This window comes from Mobula birostris, chromosome 26 (genome assembly GCF_030028105.1).
Source record: "Mobula birostris isolate sMobBir1 chromosome 26, sMobBir1.hap1, whole genome shotgun sequence".
NCBI lineage: Eukaryota > Metazoa > Chordata > Chondrichthyes > Myliobatiformes > Myliobatidae > Mobula > Mobula birostris.
This window is the reverse complement of record NC_092395.1, coordinates 8,917,543-8,940,092: the sequence shown is the minus strand read 5'-3', so window position 1 is coordinate 8,940,092 and position 22,550 is coordinate 8,917,543. Positions and strand designations below refer to the sequence as shown.

The 22,550-nt window shown below is 45.2% G+C and overlaps 1 protein-coding gene across 1 annotated transcript in view; it reads left to right on the top strand.

The window, feature by feature from the left end:
- The first annotated feature begins 532 nt into the window (after window positions 1-532).
- Window positions 533-22,550, top strand: part of LOC140188034 (GRAM domain-containing protein 2A-like) — a 118,947-nt gene continuing 96,929 nt past the window's right edge. The window contains exon 1 of the mRNA XM_072243935.1: window positions 533-693. Within this exon, the coding sequence (XP_072100036.1) occupies window positions 668-693 (26 nt within the window). The 5' untranslated portion in view covers window positions 533-667. The remainder of the gene's footprint in view (window positions 694-22,550) is intronic.

Below are 22,550 nucleotides of genomic sequence, written 5' to 3'. Positions count from 1 at the left end.
ACGTGGGATCCATCCCACTCTAGGCCGAAGTTTGCCATCGACCTCCGAATGGAAAAACCTGCATTAAAGTCAGCAAGTGGAGCCCCAAATCCCGGGGGAAAAAAAACTACAAACATTAAAGGCAGGCCCTTAACTTGTAACTTTAAAAAAAGAGAAATATTGCCGATGGCTGAAATCTGAAATAGAAAGCCAAGTGTTTGGAATCAGCAAAACTTGATGTTTGCACCTCAGTGATTGATTCCCCCCCCCCCCCTTTAGATGCTGCCCGACCTACTGGGTATTTGAAATGTCACCCCAGCTTCAGTGTTTTGTCACAGACGCTCACTAGAATATTTACAGTATTTTCTGCTTTAATTAAAATTTCCTGCAGACGCATACTTGGCAGAGAACATGAAATCGCGCCCGAACGACTCAATGGACTGGAGTTTTAGCGCGGGTGCCGTTATAAAGTTATCCTAAATCCCGTAAAGGGGCGCAACCGGAGAGCGGCGACCTGGGTTTGAAGTGAGTTATTTCCTCCTCACTCATTGGTCAAACTTAGCGAAACTTCCCTTCCACATAAAAGCTCCCGGGCGTCCGCGAGTGGCGAGCAGCTGTTGGAAAGTGAGGAGACCGAGGAACTGGAGGACAGTCACGGCTGGTTGCCGAGAGGAACAGAAAAGTTAACATGAAACGTTACTTCATGTACCGGAGGTAAGATTGAGAGAGAAAAAAGTTTGGTTTCTTTGCTCTTTCATGGAAACTCTGTAAGCACGTTTCTTTTTTTTAAGAGTAAGATTTGCCAGTGACACCGTGATGCTCTGCGGGCTCAGAAACTGTAATTTAGTTTCTAATGTCACCAGGCAAAGGACTTGGAGAATCCGTCAGCAGCTAACGGGGTTGAATAGTTCACCCAAAGTGTGTGAGTTGTATGCTTTGTTCTCCCTGTATTGTGAATTTGTTCAAGACCGCAACAGAACGCTAGGGAGAAATTGCGCTTTGTAAATATTTTTCCTTCAACAAGAATGGAAAATGTTGAGGGAAAACTCCGCTCTAAGTCTCCCATGTGAAACTGCTAGTCCTTAAAACAGAATATACACGAGAAAGTTTGCAGATGCTGGAAATCGGAGCAGTACACACAAATACGGGAGGGTGAAGGTCGGGCAGCATCCGTGGAAATGAATGGATAGGCGACGTTTTGGGCTGAGATTGGTCTCTAGGATTGGCATGTCAGACAGTATGGACAGGAGAGAAACAGACTGAGCACATTAAGGTTCCCTTTCTCCACCCCCCCCCACCTACCGCTGCCTGACCTGCTGACTATATACCAGCATGTCTGTTTTATATTTCCAGCATCTGTGGAAATTTCTTTAGCCCATAAGAGATGGGAGCAGAGTTAAGCCATTCGGCCCATCAAGTCTTGCCTGCATTCCATCATGGGCAATTTATTACCCCCCTCAACCTCCTTCTCCTGCCTTTCCGCTGTAACCTTTGACAGCTTTACCAGTCAGGAATTTATTAATCTCCACTTCCTCAGCGGTCTGTGGCAATGAATTCCACAGATTCACCACCCCCTGGCTAAAGAAATTCCTCCCCATCTCTGTTCAGAAGGGATGCACTTGTATTCTGGGGCTGTTCCCTCTGGTCCTAGGTTCCCTCATGATTGGAAATATCCTCTCCACATCCAGTCAATCTAGGCCTTGGAATATTCAAAGAGATCTCCCCTCATTCTTCTAAACCCTAGAGAGTTCTCCTCGTAATTAATCCTTTCATCCCAGAGAACATTCTTGTGAACTTTCTCTGGACCTCTGTGATTGAACTCTATTGAGTCTAAACTACTGCCCAAGTTTCTTTAGAACTTTTCCCTTTTTGTTTAATTACTTATGTGATCATTTATTCTGCATCTCCTAAATACCTTCTGTGTTGCCCGAAGGGAATAAAAGTGAATCAGAACAGTGCCCTGTGATCCTACTCCCAGCTTGCTACATTCGGTACCTGCCCAAAAGAATCTGCTCGAAACTCAGTTTCGCCATTCCTTTGACTAATTCATGTCACGGTGGCCCAGTGGTTAGCACAATGCTTCACAGTTCCAGTGAAAGGGTTCAGTTCCCTCCTGGTGCCTGTAAGGAGTTTGTACATTCTCCCCGTAACTGCATGGGTTTCCTCTGGGGTTCTGTTCTCTCCCACAATCCAAAGACTTACTGGTTGGTAGGTTAATTGGGCATTGTAAATTGTCCTATGGTTAGGCTAGGATTAAATCGGGGTTACTGAGCGGTGTGGCTCGAGGGGCCTGTTACACTGTATGCGAATAAATAAATAAATCCCCCCGGGAGATCTCCCCTCATGGCTCCTAGATCCTCCAACCTCTCTTGCAGCATTCCTCTTTTAACTTGACATTTCCCAATACTTATGAACTTTTTTCATTGACTTGTAGCATCTAATTATCTGTTATCTTGTGCTTCATGACATCTAGGTATCTTTTGAATTCTCATCCAGTTGTGTTTTGCTCTCAGCTTTGAAGTAACCGAAGTTACTTTTTAAAACCTAAATTTTAAATGGAGGAATCCCCATTTCATCAGGATTCTGTTAATTATCCTAGTATGTCCTGATTTTTTTTTTCTTCTGTGGCAGCAGTACAATGCAAGACTGGAATTACTATAATCTACAAAAATAAATGTGTTGTGCAGAAGAGGAAGTGTTCATGGCTCATTCACAAATCTGACTGTGGAGGGGAAGAAACTGTTCCTAAAATGTTGTGTGTGTACCTTCCGGCTCCTGTACCTCTTCTTTGATAGCAGGTCACATCGTTATTAGAGATGAGACCAACTAGAGTCGTGTCACCTGCGAACTTCAGGATTTTAATGGATTTGCCTGTGGAGGTACACACATTTGTATAAAGTGAGAACATGAGGGGGTGAAAGAACACAGCCCTGGGAAGAGCCTGTGCTTACAGACATTGGATTAGATAAGTAGGAGCCCAGTATTACATACTGCTTCCTTATGGTCAGGAAGTTCATAATCCACTGAGGAATACTGTAGGGTAGCTGGGTGAGCTTGCTTTGGACAAGTCTGCTTTCAACACCATTGTCCCGGAGCTAAAATCGACAAATAAGATCCTCACATACTGTAGGTGCTGGGGGAGTCCAAATGTTGAATGTAATGAAGGCACAAATTAACTGCATCTTCCACTGAGTGATTTGCTCAATAAGCAAAATCGCAGATCAAGAATAGGATCAGGAATGGACTTAAGATAGGATAAACCTCAGACATTCAAAGGTTTTCATAACTGCTGAAGTCAGAGTGACTGTCCTATAATCATTAGGTCCTGTGATCTTGTCTTACTTGGGAAATGGAACTTTAAAGCAGTCCGGAACCCTGCATAATCCTGCACACTGGAGCCTCCGTACTAAGTGGTAATGTAACTTGTCAGAGTGATCTCCGCAGTATTTTCCGGGAGTCTTTAGTAACTTACCAACCTCATCGAACTCCTAATGAGGTAGGGCTGCTGGCGTAGCTTCTTCGTGATTGTCTTGATGTGTTTGGACCAGGATAGATTCTCTGAGGTATCGACGTTCATGAGCTTAAAGTTGCTCACCCTTTGCACTCTAACCCCTCAGTAGGGACTGGTGTGTGTTCTTCCTTCTTCCTCCTTCCCCTTCCTGAAGTCCACAGTCAACTCCTTTGTTTTGCTGATGTTGAGTTTGAGGTGGTTGTTGCGATACCACTCAGTCAAGTTATCAGTCTCACTCCTGTACTCCGCCCCATTGCCATGTGAGGTCCTGCCAATGACTACGGTGTCGCTGGTGAATTTCTACTTGGTGATTGAACAGTGCCTAGCCACACAGTTGTGATTGTAGAGGGTAGAGGAGTCCTGTGGGTGTCATCCTGGAAATGGGCAAGGATTTTACCAATAATATCTAGAGTAGGAGTTCCCAACCCTCTTTATGCTCTGGACCTCTACCATTAATAGAGGGGTCCGTGGACCCAAGGTTAGGAACCCCTGACTCTAGAATATCATAATGAGACAAGATACAAGTAGAGTAAGTGTGTAATATTTTTTTCTTTATGCTAATTCTTTGAGAATAAATCTATAGCTAGGTCCAACATAGCTCTGTTGTAGCAGGAGAGGATGTTTCCTGTGGTGGGGTGTCTGGGACTGGAGGGCACAGCCTCGGAGTAGAGGGGCATCTCTTTGGGGCAAGGATGTAGAGGGATTCTTTTGGCTGGAGGGTGGTGGATCTGTTGAGTTTGTTGCTGCGGACTTCTGTGGAAGCCTGATTGTTGGGTGTATTTGACGCGGAGGCTGATGGGTTTTTGATTAGTAAGGGTGTCAAATGTTATGGGATTAAGGCAGGAGAATGGGGTTAAGAGGAATAATAAATCTCGTGATGAAATGGTGGAGCAGACCCAATAGGCTGAATTGTCTAATTGTCCTCCTGTGGTTATATGGTCTTGTTATCAAATGCCCTCTTAGGTAGGATCTGAAATGTTGACTTGTACAATGGTGGTATTGTGCTCTGTCTGTCCTGAGTTACTTCTGCCTATCACCTCCCCCTGGTGGGCATACTCCTCCTCTTTCTCCAGTGGTCCACTCTCCTCGCCAATCAGGTTCCTTCTTCAACCCTTCACCTCTCCCACTTATCACCTCCCAGTTTCTCAGTTCATCTCCCCTCCCCTCCCCACCCACCCACCTACCTTCCCTCTCACCTGGCCTCACCTATCAGCTTCCAGCATGTGCTCTATTTTCCCCTCTTCCCACTTCTGTATGTGTGTGTTATTCAATGTAGCTCTTACGAAATTTCATTGAGTTGTTTTGTACCAGTGGGCACACCCTTCCTAAATACTTGCATTTCATGTGATGTCATTGCTAAATCGGAATGAAATGAGAACATTGCCCTTTTACCTAAAGCAATCCACAACCATTATTTCATCATTGATGATTGGTCAGGAGTTGAAGCCAGTGAGCTGATCCACCGTGATCTAATTGAATGGGCAGATCAAGCCTGGGGGAACATTTGACCAAGCTACTAATTCCTTATGTTCTCATTGGTGGCAACACCAATTTCAGTTGACCATGACGAGGAGCTTCAGGACGACACAGAGTCAAAGTAAATTTATTATCAAAGTAGTAGTAGAGCAGTCACTTGAGTTCTCCTATTGGTGGGACTTTAGATAGCTGTAGAGGCCGATCTGGCATTCACGTATTCTGGAAGGGTGGATTCCCTTACTGAGAATGTGTAGGCGTGACTTTGCTTAATGTGGGGAGTCTGATGGACGGGCAGCCACCACACAGTCCTTGACAGATCGGGGTCAGGGTCCAGTCGCATGGAATGCAAGACGACTGGGGACCCTTCACTGCCGTTGTGATGTCATCATCATCTTCAGCCAGCTCCAGCATTGAGTTCTCGGTTGGATCGCTCTTTGCCTTGACCCTCCCCCTTGACCTTACCGCCATGGGTGACCCCACCAGGAGCTAAGCTCCAGACAGCATCCTCTCAGGAACTCTCAAAACTCTCTGCCACGACAAGGTGACGATCCTGGGAGAAGATTACCGAAGTATGTACATGTTACCATATACTACCTCGAGATTCCTTCTATTTATTTATTTAGAGATGCTGCATAGGACAGGCCTTTCCAAGCCAAAGAACAACACCAGCCAGCAATCTACTTATTTAACCTTAGCCTAATCACAGAACAATTTACAATGACCAATCAACCCGCTAGCTGGTACGTCTTTGGAATGTGGGAGGAAACCAAAGCATCCGGAGAAAACCCGAACGTTCATGGAGAGGAATGTACAAACTCCTTAGAGGAAAATAACAAATACAATAAAATTTATGGAAAAACCATACATAAATAAAGACTGAAGCACCAATATGGAAAAAAAAGACAAATTGGGGAAAGTTGCCTGGTCTATTTAATTTACCATTTTAAAAAAAAACAGCTTTCATAGCAGCTTGGAACAAAGTGCATACACGTGGGTGTTTGATATTTTATTTCAGAATCACTTTATTGCCAGTATGTGAAATGTACCAGAATTGATTGCGGTTTGGTACCTTGCATAAAATGCAGGACAATACCGGAACAGGGAACATAATAGCACCCAGCAGTTTACAAGACAATAGTGCCTGTGGCCACAGGCAGTCAACAATTAGCAGAAAGGTCATGTGCACCAATGCCAATAATCAAATTTAAATATGAATTGTGAACAGATTAATTATCAACAGAACAAGGAGAGCAAGAAAGACCATTTTAACGAATGTTGTGCAGGGACAGGTAGGATACTACACGTGAGTGAGTTTTGTTGAGAAGCTGGATAGCTACAGGAAAGAAGCTTTGCAGATGACGTGTAGTCCTGATGGTGATGGACTTGTAGCGTCTCCCTGACAGCAATTTGGTGAATGGGTGATTGCTAGGCTGGGGGGAGTCAGCAGTGATTTTCTTTTCAGCTGTTTATTTTTTTTTGCTCTGGTGATAAACTGTTCTTTTAATGTCTAGTATGATATAGCGTTTAGTGACATGCATTACAGTGCCAGCTGTAAAATTGTTTGGAGTTCGAATCTCACTGCTGTCCTTAAGGAGTTTGTATATTCTTCCGATAGAACATAGAAGAACATAGAATAGTACAGCACAGTACAGGCCCTTCGGCCCACAATGTTGTGCCGACCCTCAAACCCTGCCTCCCATATAAGCCCCCACCTTAGATTCCTCCATATACCTGTCTAGTAGTCTCTTAAACTTCACGAGTGTATCTGCCTCCACCACTGACTCAGGCAGTGCATTCCACGCACCAACCACTCTCTGAGTAAAAAACCTTCCTCTAATATCCCCCTTGAACTTCCCACCCCTTACCTTAAAGCCATGTCCTCTTGTATTGAGCAGCGGTGCCCTGGGGAAGAGCCGCTGGCGATCCACTCTATCTATTCCTCTTATTATCTTGTACACCTCTATCATGTCTCCTCTCATCCTCCTCCTCTCCAAAGAGTAAAGCCCTAGCTCCCTTAATCTCTGATCATAATGCATACTTTCTAAACCAGGCAGCATCCTGGTAAATCTCCTCTGTATCCTTTCCAATGCTTCCACATCCTTCCTATAGTGAAGTGACCAGAACTGGACACAGTACTCCAAGTGTGGCCTAACCAGAGTTTTATAGAGCTGCATCATTACATCGCGACTCTTAAACTCTATCCCTCAACTTATGAAAGCTAACACCCCATAAGCTTTCTTAACTACCCTATCCACCTGTGAGGCAACTTTCAGGGATCTGTGGACATGTACCCCGAGATCCCTCTGCTCCTCCACACTACCAAGAATCCTGCCATTTACTTTGTACTCTGCCTTGGAGTTTGTCCTTCCAAAGTGTACCACCTCACACTTCTCTGGGTTGAACTCCTTCTGCCACTTCTCAGCCCACTTCTGCATCCTATCAATGTCTCTCTGCAATCTTTGACAGTCCTCTACACTATCTACAACACCACCAACCTTTGTGTCGTCTGCAAACTTGCCAACCCACCCTTCTACCCCCACATCCAGGTCGTTAATAAAAATCACGAAAAGTAGAAGTCCCAGAACAGATCCTTGTGGGACACCACTAGTCACAATCCTCCAATCTGAATGTACTCCCTCCACCACCACCCTCTGCCTTCTGCAGGCAAGCCAATTCTGAATCCACCTGGCCAAACTTCCCTGGATTCCATGCCTTCTAACTTTCTGAATAAGCCTACCGTGTGGAACCTTGTCAAATGCCTTACTCAAATCCATATAGATCACATCCACTGCACTACCCTCATCTATATGCCTGGTCACCTCCTCAAAGAACTCTATCAGGCTTGTTAGACACGATCTGCCCTTCACAAAGCCATGCTGACTGTCCCTGATCAGACCATGATTCTCTAAATACCTATAGATCCTATCTCTAAGAATCTTTTCCAACAGCTTTCCCACCACAGACGTAAGGCTCACTGGTCTATAATTAACCGAACTATCCCTACTACCTTTTTTGAACAAGGGAACAACATTCGCCTCCCTCCAATCCTCCGGTACCATTCCAGTGGACAACAAGGACATAGAGATCCTAGCCAGAGGCTCAGCAATCTCTTCTCTTGCCTCGTGGAGCAGCCTGGGGAATATTCCGTCAGGCCCCGGGGACTTACCTGTCCTAATGTATTTTAACAACTCCAACACCTCCTCTCCCTTAACATCAGCATGCTCCAGAACATCAACCTCACTCATATTGTCCTCACCATCATCAAGTTCCCTCTCATTGGTGAATACCGAAGAGAAGTATTCATTGAGGACCTTGCTCACTTCCACAGCCTCCAGGCACATCTTCCCACCTTTATCTCTAATCGGTCCTACCTTCACTCCTGTCATCCTTTTTTTCTTCACATAATTGAAGAATGCCTTGGGGTTTTCCTTTACCCTACTCACCAAGGCCTTCTCATGCCCTCTTCTTGCTCTTCTCAGCCCCTTCTTAAGCTCCTTTCTTGCTTCCCTATATTCCTCAATAGACCCAGCTAATCCTTGCTTCCTAAACCTCATGTATGCTGCCTTCTTCCTCCTGACTAGATTTTCCACCTCACTTGTCACCCATGGTTCCTTCACCCTACCATTCTTTATCTTCCTCACCGGGACAAATTTATCCCTTACAAGAGATCTCTAAAGATCAACCACATGTCCATAGTACAATTCCTTGCAAAAACATCATCCCAATTCACACCCGCAAGTTCTAGCCTTATAGCCTCATAATTTGCCTTTCCCCAATTAAAATTTTTCCTGTCCTCTTTGATTCTATCCTTTTCCATGATAATTATAAAGGCCAGGGAGCGGTGGTCACTGTCCCCCCAATGACCAAGTGGGTTTCCTCCCACAGTCCAAAGACGCACAGTTAGTTGTTAGTGAGTTGTGGGCATGCAGTGATGGTGCCAGAAGTGTGGTGACATGATCAACCTGCCTAGAGCAGTCCTTGCTGATTTGACTTGATGCAAATGACACAGTGGTATGAGCCTCAAACATACTGCCAGGGGAGATATGATAGTGATGGTTAAGACACATGCACAGTATGTCACATGATGATTCTGGGCCTCTGCTCACTGGAATTCAGAAGAATGAAGAGGGAATTCTTTGAATGTTGAAGAGCCTCGATAGAGTGTATGCGGAGAGGATGGGAGAATCTAAGACCAGAAGACACAGCCTCAGAATAGAGGTGCTTCCTTTTAGAATGGAGACGAGGAGGAATTTTGTTAGCCTGTGAGTGGTGAATCTGTGGAATTTGTTGCCACAGGCGTCTGTGGAGGCCAAGCCATTGGGTATGGAAGTTGTCCTGTCCAAGACCGGAAGAAACTGCAGAAGATTGTGAACACGGCGCAGCACATCACACAAACCAATCTTTTGTCCTTGGACTCACACCGCACGCTGTCGGAGCAGTGCTGCCAGGATAATCAAGGACACGACCCACCCAGCCAACACACTTTTCGTCCCTCTTCCCTCTGGGAGAAGGCTCAGGAGCTTGAAGACTCGTACGGCCAGATTTGGGAACAGCTTCTTTCCAACTGTGATAAGACTGCTGAACGGATCCTGACCCGGATCTGGGCCGTACCCTCCAAACATCCGGACCTGCCTCTCGGTTTTTTTGCACTACCTTACTTTCCATTTTCTATTTTCTATTTATGATTTATAATTTAATTTTTTAATATTTACAATCGATTTGTACTCCAGGGAGCGGGAAGCGCAGAGTCAAATATCGCTGTGATGATTGTACGTTCTAGTATCAATTGTTTGGCGACAATAAAGTATAAAATATATCAAAGGCAGAGGTTGATATATTCTTGCATGAGGGAAATGGGAAGAAAGCGGGAGATTGGGGTTGAGAGGGGAAATGGAACAGCCGTGATGAAATGGTGGCGTAGACTAGATGGACCAGTGGCCTAGTTCTGCTGCTATATCTTATGGTGTGCTCGTGGAGGGATATGGATTGTGTGCACACAGATGGGATTAGTTTAGATTAACATTGTAGATGGTACTGACATGTTGGGCTGAAATGTGTTATACTGTCTTATGTCAATGTTCCAGTGGAAGGATGGTTGTATCTCATTGCAGTGGATTCTGGTTAACTGGGACACATTGGAACCAGTACAGTTTGCCCAATTAAATGGCTATCCCAATTATCCAAAGTTTCATGGAAATGGTTAAATGGGTTTAAATAAGACAAACTGCTGTTTAATTGGGTAATGATATATGTATTTAAATAAAATGCAGAACAAATTAGAACACTGCCACTGAGTATTGGTTCCCAATAGTTATTGGCAGATGAATTCATCCGGTGTACTCTGCTGTGTTCTTCTGACTGACTGTAAATGAACATTATCACTGCAGACATCTGGTGTAGATGATGGACTGCCTTCATTGCCTTTCTGCATGAAGTAGTGCCAAAAATCGCTGCTTTCTAATTTGGTGTCCGTTGGCCCAAATGAATAACCTAACACGAGCATATGTAACTGACGCTATTTAAAAACTGTTCACTCTAAGCATGGTGTAGTGTCTAATAACTACACAAGGGGTTCTCCCTCCTGGGGTGGAGGGTGTTGCACGGGGCAATACCTGAGCAGGTCCACGGATAACCTGTCTGCGTGCTCTTTCTGTGGATGGGGGTAGACAGTGTACCATGTCTCCATGGAGTACAAGACTTTGAAGCCCCTCTTTGAATATCTGAAGGGGCTGCTCCTCAAGTTTTGGCTATGCGTCAGCTTCACGCTCCTGGTTTATGGGCACCTAGTAAAGGGTGGAGGACGGGGGTGGGGGGGGGGGGGAGGGGCGGGAAATTTCCTGGTACGCCTGCTCTTGGGCCATCCGCAGGTTCCAGGCAGTGAGCAATCAAGGGCTCTGCCCGAGTCAACTTGCTGCCCCTCTTCTGGGGCTGCATTCGTGCCTGGGTGTCTTTGGAGAGGGAGCATGCAATAATTATGGGTCAGTGAGGGATTTCTGGGAACGGTGGGCCCCCTTAGGGAATTGTGTATATTATAGATGACTGAAAATTGTGTTTTAATTTGAACTCACTCACCCCCAACCTTTGTATGTCTTTTGCATAAATAATAATGGCCACACGAGTGCACGCAGCTGACGCTAGTTAGAAACTGGCAACGATCTCCTGTTCCAGTTAAGCAGGATTGTTCATTCATTCTTGGTTGCGGGAGGGGCAGGACTGGCAGCTTAATATTCCAGGGTTCCGATGTTTCATACGTGGTAGAGACAGAGGAATGAAGGGTGGGGGGCGGGTGCGGGTTGCATTGCTAGTCAGGGAAAATATTACAGCAGTGCTCAGGCAGGACAGATTAGAGGACTTGTCTACTGAGGCCATAGGGGTGGAACTGAGAAACAAGAGAAGTATGACCACATTAATGGGGTTGTATTGTAGACCACCCAATAGTCAGCGAGAATTGGAGGAGCAAATCTGCAGAGAGATAGCAGACAACTGCAGGAAACATAACCACAGCCTCCTCTAATGTAAAGATGAACCCACACTCAGGTTGGAGGAACAACACCTTATATTCCGTCTGGGTAGCCTCCAACCTGATGGCATGAACATTGACTTCTCTAACTTCCGCTAATGCCCCACCTCCCCCCGTACCCCATCCGTTATTTATTTATATACACACATTCTCTGTCTCTCTGTCTCTCTCTCTCTCTCTCTTTTTCCCTCTGACTATACCCCTTGCCCATCCTCTGGGTTCCCCCCCCCCCCTTTCCTTCTCCCTGGGCCTCCTGTCCCATGATCCTCTCATATCCCCTTTGCCAATCACCTGCCCAGCTCTTGGCTCCATCCCTCCCCCTCCTGTCTTCTCCTATCATTTTGGATCTCCCCCTCCCCCTCCCACTTTCAAATCTCTTACTAGCTCTTCCTTCAGTTAGTCCTGACGAAGGGTCTCGGCCCGAAACGTCAACTGTACCTCTTCCTAGAGATGCTGCCTGGCCTGCTGCGTTCACCGGCAACTTTGATGTGTGTTGCTTGAATTTCCAGCATCTGCAGAATTCCTCGTGTTTACGCAGGAAACATGAAGTTGTGATAGTAGGGGGTTTTAATTTTCCACTTATTGATTGAGATTCCCATACTGTTAAAGGTCTAGATGGGTTAGAGTTTGTAAAATGTGTTCAGGAAAGTTTTCTAAATCAATATATAGAGGTACCAACTAGAGAGGATGTAATATTGGATCTCCTATTAGGAACTGAGTTAGGACAGGTGATGGAAGTGTGTGTAGAGGAACACTTTGGTTCCAGTGATCATAACACCATTAGTTTCAACTTGATCATGGATAAAGTTAGATCTGGTCCTCGGGTTGAGGTTCTAAACTGGAAAAAGGCCAAATTTGAAGAAGTGAGAAAGGATCTAAAAAGCGTGGATTGGGACAGGTTGTTCTCTGGCAAAGATGTGATTGGTAAGTGGGAGGCCTTCAAAGGAGAAATTTTGAGAGTGCAGAGTTTGTATGTTCCTGTCAGGATTAAAGGCAAAGTGAATAAGAATAAGGAACCTTGGTTCTCAAGGGATATTGCAACTCTGATAAAGAAGAAGAGAGAGATGTATGACATGTATAGGAAACAGGGAGCAAATAAGGTGCTTAAGGAGTATAAAAAGTGCAAAAAAAAAACTTGAGAAAGAAATCAGGAGGGCTAAAAGAAGACATGAGGTTGCTCTCGCAGTCAAGGTGAAGGATAATCCAAAGAGCTTCTACAGGTATATTAAGAGCAAAAGGATAGTAAGGGATAAAATTGGTCCTCTCGAAGATCAGAGTAGTCGGCTATGTATGGAACCAAATGAAATGGGGGAGATCTTAAATGGGTTTTTTGCATCTGTATTTACTAAGGAAACTGGCATGGTATCAATGGAAATAAGGTAAACAAGTAGAATCATGGAACCTATACAGATTGAGGAGGAGGAGGTGCTTGCTATCTTGAGGCAAATCAGAGTAGATAAATCCCCAGGACCTGACAGTATTCCCTCGGACCTTGAAGGAGACTAGTGTTGAAATTGCAGGGGCCCTGGCAGATATCTACGGGTGAGGTGCCAGAGGATTGGAGGATAGCTTATGTTGTTCCATTGTTTAAAAAAAGGATCTAAAAGTAATCTGGGAAATTATAGGCCAGTAAGTTTGACGTCGGTAGTAGGTAAATTATTGGAAGGAATACTGAGAGATAGGATCTACAAGTATTTGGATAAACAGGGACTTACTAGGGAGAGTCAACATGGCTTTGTGCGTGATAGATCATGTTTAACTAATCTATTAGAGTTTTTCGAGGAGGTTACCAGGAAAGTGGATGAAGGAAAGGCAGTGGATGTTGTCTACATGGACTTCAGTAAGGCCTTTGACAAGGTCCCGCATGGGAGGTTAGTTAGGGAGATTCAGTTGCTAGGTATACATAGAGAGGTAGTACATTGGATTAGACATTGGCTCAATGGAAGAAGCCAGAGAGTGGTAGTGGAGGATTGCTTCTCTGAATGGAGGCCTGTGACTAGTGGTGTGCCACAGGGATCAGTGCTGGGTCCATTGTTATTTGTCATCTATATCAATGATCTGGATGATAATGTGGTAAATTGGATCAGCAAATTTGCTGATGATACAAAGATTGGAGGTGTAGTGGACAGTGAGGAAGGTTTTCAAAGCTTGCAGGGGGACTCGGACCAGCTGGAAAAATGGTCTGAAAAAATGGCAGATGGAGTTTAATACAGACAAGTGTGAGGTATTGCACTTTGGAAGGACAAACCAAGGTAGAACATAAAAGGTAAATGGTAAGACACTGAGGAGTGCAGTAGAACGGAGGGATCTGGGAATACAGATACAAAATTCCCTGAAAGTGGCGTCACAGATAGATAGGGTCGTAAAGAGAGCTTTTGGTGCATTGGCCTTTATAAATCAAAGTATTGAGTGTAAGAGCTGGAATGTTATGATGAGGTTGTATAAGGCATTGGTGAGGCCGAATTTGGAGTATTGTGTTCAGTTTTGGTCACCAAATTACAGGAAGGATATTAATAAGGTTGAAAGAGTGCAGAGAAGGTTTACAAGGATGTTGCTGGGACTTGAGAAACTCAGTTACAGAGAAAGGTTGAATAGGTTAGGACTTTATTCCCTGGAGCGTAGAAGAATGAGGGGAGATTTGATAGAGGTATATAAAATTATGATGGGTATAGATAGAGTGAATGCAAGCAGGCTTTTTCCACTGAGGCTAGGGGAGAAAAAAAGCCAGAGGACATGGGTTAAGGGTGAAGGGGGAAAAGTTTAAAGGGAACATTGGGTGGGGCTTCTTCACACAGAGAGTGGTGGGAGTGTGGAATGAGCTGCCAGATGAAGTGGTAAATGCGGGCTCACTTTTAACATTTAAGAAAAACTTGGACAGGTACATGGATGGGAGGTGTATGGAGGGATATGGTCCAGGTACAAGTCAGTGGGACTAGGCAGAAAAATGGTTCGGCACAGCCAAGAAGGGTCAAAAGGCCTGTTTCTGTGCTGTAATGTTCTATGGTTCTATTTGTTATGTGATGTGTCGTATGACGTGGGTGATCATGGTCTTTCCATGAACATGATTGTTCTTGACAAATTTTTTCTACAGAAGTGCTTTGCCATTGCCGCCTTCTGAACAGTGTCTTTACAAGACGAGTGACCCCAGCCATTGTCAATATTCTTCAGCAGCTGTCTGCCTGGCGTCAGTGGTCGCATAACCAGGACTTGTGGTATGCACCAGCTGCTCATACGGCCATCCATCACCTCCCATGGCGTCACATGGCCCTGATCAGATGGGGGGGGGCCTTAACAGGTGTTACACCTTGTCTGAGGCTAGCGGAGGGAAGGAGTGCCTTTAACCTCCTGTGGTAGAGGCGTATCTCCACCCCACCACCCAAATTAAGTGGCGTAGCATCCCAAATAAATTACGAGAATCCCAAATAAATGTTGAGATTGACACCTATTTTGTCTCAGTTTTTTCAGAGTTGTCTCAAATAAATGGCTGCCCCAATTAGCCAATGGCCCAAATACCCAGAATACACTGGATTCTGAAAGGTGGGCAAGGGTTGTGGCAAGCATATCTTTCTATTAATACTAGATACGTTAGGGCTTGGTTTTGAATGAAGAGTTTTTTTTCCTTGAAGAGGGTGATTGGAGTCTCCAATACACTGTCTGAGGAGTTGGAGGCAGAAGGTCTCACTGCATTTCAGAAGATTCTGGACTAGAACTGACAAGGTTAGGAGGTTGTGTAACACCCACATAAAATGCTGAAGGAGCCCGGCAGGTCAAGCAGCTTCTGTACAAAGGAAAGATTCGACATTTCGGGCCGAGACCCCTCATAGTGAAGGTGGGAGAAGCCAGAATTAGGATTGGGGGGGGGGGGGGTGGAGGAGAAGGACTACGAGCTGGAAGGTGTTATGTGAAGCCGGATGAGGGGGGGGAAGGGAGGGGGTTGAAGTGAGAAGCTGGGAGGTGATAGGGGGAAGTGGTAAAGGCCTCGAAGCAATCTGATAGGAGAGGACAGTGGACTGTGGGACAGAGGAAGGGAGGACAGGCATTGAGGGGGGGGAGGTGATGGGCAGGTGAGGTGAAGTGAAGGGATAAGAGGGGAGCAGAAGGGAGAAGGTTATGGACAATGCAGGCAGACAGGATTAGTGTGGATTAGTAGGCAGCAGTGAGCCTCTGCTGTGTGACAATCATTAATTTATCACTCATCTCAAGGCGGAGATTTTGGCAATTGGCTGCTAACCTTGACCTTGTTCACTTCCAGACTATCAAGGCTGAAAGTCTCCTATCAACGTGTCTTGTGAGAGTGGATGTGTACAGCTTTTAGGGTACATCGTAAATTGCTAATGACACACCCTTTGATAAGACAAGATGTTGCGTGCCAAAAATATTAGATTAGAGCCAGGGTGTTTTTTCTTTGGTAGTTGGGATCAGTCCAATAAATTTTAATCAGAATCAAATTTACTGGCATATGTTGTGAAATTTGTTGCTTGCAGCATTGCCTTGTAATACATAATAAAATGCTATAAGAAGTCGAATAACGTCACGTTCCACACAACCGAGAAAGCTCACCAACACTTCTGTTTTCTGAGGACAGCTGGGCTATGCACGTCCAGACGTGCGTCATTTGATGGATGTGCATTCGAGAGCACCCTATCAAGCTGTTCACCGCTTGGGATGGAAGCTTGCTCTGTGGTGCAGAGAAAGGGTACTCATCACCAGCTCAGCTCGCCTGCCATCGAGGGCTTGTATCTGGAAAGGTGTCAGAAAAAGGCAACTAACATCACTGAGGGTCCCGCCCCCACCCTATTCATGGACTGTTTGTCACACTCGCATCAGGCTATGTAGCATCCACGCCAGGGGACCAAACTCCCCAAATAAAAGCAACACACATCAAATTTGCTGGTGAACGCAGCAGGCCAGTCAGCATCTCTAGGAAGAGGTACAGTCGACGTTTCGGGCTGAGACCCTTCGTCAGGACTAACTGAAGGAAGAGCTAGTAAGAGATTTGAGAGGGGGAGGGGGAGATCCAAAATGATAGGAGAAGACAGGAGGGGGAGGGATGGAGCCGAGAGCTGGACAGGTGATTGGCAAAAGGGATACGAGAGGATCATGGCACAGGAGGCCCAGGGCGAAAGAAAAGGGGGATGGGGGGGGAAAAAACCCAGAGGATGGGCAAGGGGTATAGTCAGAGGGACAGAGGGAGAAAAAGGAGAGAGAGAGAAAGAATGTGTGTATATAAATAAATAAATAACAGATGGGGTAAGAGGGGGAGGTTGGGTATTAGCGGAAATTAGAGAAGTCAATGTTCATGCCATCAGGTTGGAGGCTACCCAGACTGAATATAAGGTGTTGTTTCTCCAACCTGAATGTGGCTTCATCTTTACAGTAGAGGAGGCCGTGGATAGACATATCAGAATGGGAATGGGATGTGGAATTAAAATGTGTGGCCACTGGGAGATCCTGTTTTCTCTGGCGGACAGAGCGTAGGTGTTCAGCGAAACGGTCTCCCAGTCTGCGTCAGGTCTCACCAATATATAGAAGGCCACACTGGGAGCACCGGACGCAGTATATCACCCCAGCCGACTCACAGGTGGAAGTGTCACCTCACCTGGAAGGACAGTCTGGGGCCCTGAATGGTAGTGAGGGAGGAAGTGTAAAGGCATGTGAGGCACTTGTTCCGCTTACAAGGATAAGTGCCAGGAGGGAGATCGGTGGGAAGGGATTGGGGGGGAACGAATGGACAAGGGAGTCGCGTAGGGAGCGATCCCTGTGGAAAGCAGAGAGAGGGCGGAAGGGAAAGACGTGCTTGGTGGTGGGATCCCATTGGAGGTGGCGGAAGATATGGAGAATTATATGTTGGATCCGGAGGCTGGTGGGGTGGTAGGTGAGGACAAGGGGAATCCTATTCCTAGTGGGGTGGCAGGAGGATGGGGTGAGAGCAGATGCGCGTGAAATGGGAGAGATGCTTTTGAGGGCAGAGTTGATGGTGGAGGAAGGGAAGCCCCTTTCTTTAAAAATGAGGACATCTCCTTCGTCCGGGAATGAAAGGCCTCATCCTGAGAGCAGATGTGGTGGAGGCAGAGGAATTGTGAGAAGGAGGTAGCATTTTTGCAAGAGACAGGGTCGGAAGAGGAATAATCCAGGTAGCTGTGAGAGTCTGTAGGCTTATAGTAGACATCAGTAGATAAGCTGTCTCCAGAGGTAGAGACAGAAAGATCAAGAAAGACGAGGGAGGTGTCGGAAATGGACCAGGTAAATTTGAGGGAAGGGTGAAAGTTGGAGGCAAAGTTAATGAAGTCAACGAGCTCAGCATGCATGTGGAAAGCAGCGCCAATGCAGTCGTCGATGTAGTGAAGGAAAAGTGGGGGAACGGATACCAGTATAGGCTTAGAACATGGACTGTTCCACAAAGCCAACATAAAGGCAGGCATAGCTGGAACCCATATGGGTGCCCATGGCTACACCTTTGGTTTGGAGGAAGTGGGAGGAGCCAAAGGAGAAATTATTAAGAGTAAGGACTAATTCCGCTAGACAGAGGAGAGTGGTGGTAGAGAAGAACTGGTTAGGTCTGAAATCCAAAAAGAAGCGGAGAGCTTTGAGACCTTCCTGGTGGGGGATGGAGGTATATAGGTACTTTCTAGCCCTTAGCTCTATCCTTCCCCCTCCTGTCTTCTCCTATTATTTTGGATCTCCCCCTCCCCCTCCCACTTTCAAATCTCTTACTATCTCTTCTTACAGTTAGACTTGACGAAGGGTCTTGGCCCAAAACGTCTACTGTGCTTCTTCCTATGGATGCTGTCTGGTCTGCTGTGTTCCACCAGCATTTTGAAGTATCGTACATGGGTTCAATGTCCAATTTGAAATCAGATGGCAGAGGGGAAGAAGCTGTTGCTAAAATGTTGAGTGTGTGTCTTCAGGCTCCTGTACCTCCTTCCTGAAGGTAGGAATGAGAAGAGGGCATGTCCTGGGTAATGGGGTCCTTAATGATAGAATAATTGAGAGGTTCTTTTGAAACTTGTTTTGGTGTAATGTGTAAAGGTTATATTTTTATTGTTCGTTGCCTTAGGCATGTGCTTTGGCCTTGAGCGGTATTGAACCCATTAGTTGATTTCTGTGTGTTATAGAAACATAGAAAATAGGTGCAGGAGTAGGCCATTCGGTCCTTCGAGCCTGCACCGCCATTTATTATGATCATGGCTGATCATCCAACTCAGAACCCCGCCCCAGCCTTCCCTCCATACCCCCCGACCCCCGTAGCCACAAGGGCCATATCTAACTCCCTCTTAAATATAGCCAATGAACTGGCCTCAACTGTTTCCTGTGGCAGAGAATTCCACAGATTCACCACTCTCTGTGTGAAGAAGTTTTTCCTAATCTCAGTCCTAAAAGGCTTCCCCTTTATCCTCAAACTGTGACCCCTCGTTCTGGACTTCCCCAACATCGGGAACAATCTTCCTGCATCTAGCCTGTCCAATCCCTTTAGGATCTTATACGTTTCAATCAGATCCCCCCCTCAATCTTCTAAATTCCAACGAGTACAAGCCCAGTTCATCCAGTCTTTCTTCATATGAAAGTCCTGCCATCCCAGGAATCAATCTGGTGAACCTTCTTTGTACTCCCTCTATGGCAAGGATGTCTTTCCTCAGATTAGGGGACCAAAACTGCACGCAATACTCCAGGTGTGGTCTCACCAAGGCCTTGTACAACTGCAGTAGTACCTCCCTGCTCCTGTACTTGAATCCTCTCACTATAAATGCCAGCATACCATTCGCCTTTTTCACCGCCTGCTGTACCTGCATGCCCACTTTCAATGACTGGTGTATAATGATACCCAGGTCTCGTTGCACCTCCCCTTTTCCTAATTGGCCACCATTCAGATAATAATCTGTTTTCCTATTTTTGCCACCAAAGTGGATAACTTCACATTTATTCACATTAAATTGCATCTGCCATGAATTTGCCCACTCACCCAACCTATCCAAGTCAGCCTGCATCCTCTTAGCATCCTCCTCACAGCTAACACTGCCACCCAGCTTTGTGTCATTCGCAAACTTGGAGATGCTGCATTTAATTCCCTCATCCAAGTCATTAATATATATTGTAAACAACTGGGGTCCCAGCACTGAGCCTTGCGGTACCCCACTAGTCACCGCCTGCCATTCTGAAAGGGTCCCGTTTATTCCCACTCTTTGCTTCCTGTCTGCTAACCAACTCTCCACCCACACCAGTACCTTACCCCCAATACCGTGTGCTTTAAGTTTGCACACTAATCTCCTGTGTGGGACCTTGTCAAAAGCCTTCTGAAAATCCAAATATACCACATCCACTGGTTCTCCCCTATCCACTCTACTAGTTACATCCTCAAAAAATTCTATGAGATTCGTCAGACAGGATTTTCCTTTCACAAATCCATGCTGACTTTGTCCGATCATTTCACCGCTTTCCAAATGTGCTGTTATCACCGCTTTCCAAATGTGCTGTTATCCCAAGCATGTAGAGGTATTAAACACACAAGATTCTGCAGATGCTGGAAATCCAGAATGACGTGCACAAAATGCTTTTCTGATGAAGGTTCTCAGCCCGAAATGTCGACTCTTTATTCCTCTCCATAGGTGCTGCCTGCCCTGCTCAGGTCCTGTGTGTGTGTGTGTGTGTGTGTGTGTGTGTGTGTGTGTGTGTTACTTTGTATAAAGAATAATCTTTCTAAGCCTTCAATAAGTGACTTCATATCATTTGTGACTCATAACCTCTTTAGCTGGTTGACATTAATTAGCAAGAAAAATGCACCAAGCTTCGGGGAAAATGAACCCGCTAAGGGGAACGTTGAAGGATTTGGCAAAACCAGCAGAAGTCACAAAAAAAATTTTTATTTTCATTGAGCTGCAACAACTAAACCAACTAAGTGAGTTGCTGTTAACTACCTGAGGGCACACAGGCTCACCCAGATATTGAATTTATTAATACTACTTGACTTGCATTGAGTATAATGTCTGCTGACGTGCGTATTGATCAAAATGTTCCAGTTATCTTCTGTTAATAGAACAAAGTTTATAGTAAATTTATTATCAAAGTACATACAGTATATGTCTCCATATACAACCCTGAGATTTGTTTACTTGTGGGTGTTCGCAAAAAAAATACAAAGAAACATGGCGGAATCAGTGAAAACCTACACACGCAGGCAGACAAGCAACCAATGTGCAAAAGACAAATTGTTCAAATACTAGAAGGAAAAACAAAGTAATAATTGATAAATAAGTAATAAATAATATCGAGAACAGGAGTTGTAGAGTCCTTGAAAGTGGGTTCATAGGTTGTGGAATCAGTTTAGTGTTGTGCTGAGCAAAGTTATCCACTCTGGTTCACGAACCTGATGGTTGAAGGGTAATAACTGTTCCTGAACCTGGTGGTGTGGGTCTTGTGGCTCCTGTAGCTCCGTTCTGATGGCAGCAGTGAGAAGAGGGCATGACGTAGATGGTGGATTCTTTGAAGAGACTTGAGATTTACATCCGAAATTGCCCTGAATTTTTTTTCCCAGCAAAGTTTCTGTACCTGTTTTGATGGTCGTCGTCTTAAGCCCAACAATCCTACTGGGGCATAGGCTGCCAACAGTCTTCAGTCCTGTGGCTTCCACTTTTACCGCATGACTTCATACGTCTTCATGGATGAGATATTTGGAGTTTCTGTTGGTGTATCCATAGCTCTGGGCTTTTACAGGATGGGGTTGTTAGCCACATGCCCAAATGTGCTCCGTTTGCAGCCTGGCTTGGGGCCATCCATGGCAGAGTTTGTTTTGATGGTGCATCAGCCTAAACGCACGTAATGTATTATAATGACAGACTTGTGAGAGCAGCTGACTCATGTGCTTTCTGAATCCTTTCCATGAATTATTGATTTCACACAAATCACAGTCCATCCCTCACGGTAGCCAAGATCGCTTAATGGTTAAAACTGTTTTATGTATCCGACATCGCTCTGAATTTTCCTTTCACACCAACATAACAAGGTGGGAAGTTTTGACTCTTCAAACACCGAGCTATGTATGTTGTTCAGTGGGTTGCTATGCCGACTGCCAAAATGGCATGCTCATGCTGGTTAACAGTTTGGACCAATCAGGTTTGAGTTTATTATCACTGATGTAGGTCATGAAATTTATTAGTTTGTGTTGCAAAACATAACGATTACTATAAGTTACAACAAGGAATATAAAAAGAGAACAAAATAGTGAAGCAGTGTTCATTGTTCATTCAGAAATCCGGTGGCAGAGGGGAAGAGGCTGTTCCTAAAATATTGAGTGTGTGTCTTCAGGCTGCTGTACCTCCTACCAGATGGTAGTGATGAGAAGAGGGCCAAACTGTAAGGCATAGAGCTCCAAACAAGTGTATGCGCTGCCCGAGGACCCTCATCATCTGGGACATGCCATCTTCTCACTACCACCACCAGAGATGAGGTACAGGAGCCTGAAGCCAGTTAACTTGTTCAGCATTTGTTTGTAATGTTGATTTTTTTTTCCCTAGAATTTTTATATCTGAATTTGAAATGGATCTAGGATTCATCACAGAAGCAGGTTCTGCGGCTCATCTGGTCCACTGATCCTGTTAATGAGTCCCATTTGCCTCCTATGTTTGGCCCATAAACTTTTTCTACCCACTTACCTGTCCTAGTGCTTTTTGAGTTAGTTTTAAACAGAATCAGAATCTGATTTAATATCACTGGTATATATTGTGAAATTTGTTCTTTCAGAGCAGAATTACATTGTAATGCATAATAAAAAAACACAATTACAATCTGGTTGTGTGTATGTATATGTGTATGTACGTGTGTGTATATATATATATATATATTTTTTTTTTTTTAAACAAGTAGTGCACAAGTGTTGGCGAGTGGCCAAGTGGTTAAGGCATTCATCTAGTGATTTGAAGGTCGCTAGTTCGAGCCTTGGCTGAGGTAGCGTGTTGTGTCCTTGAGCAAGGCACTTAATCACACGTTGCTCTGCGACGACACTGGTGCCAAGCTGTATGGGTCCTAATGCCCTTCCCTTGGACAACATCAGTGACGTGGAGAGGGGAGACT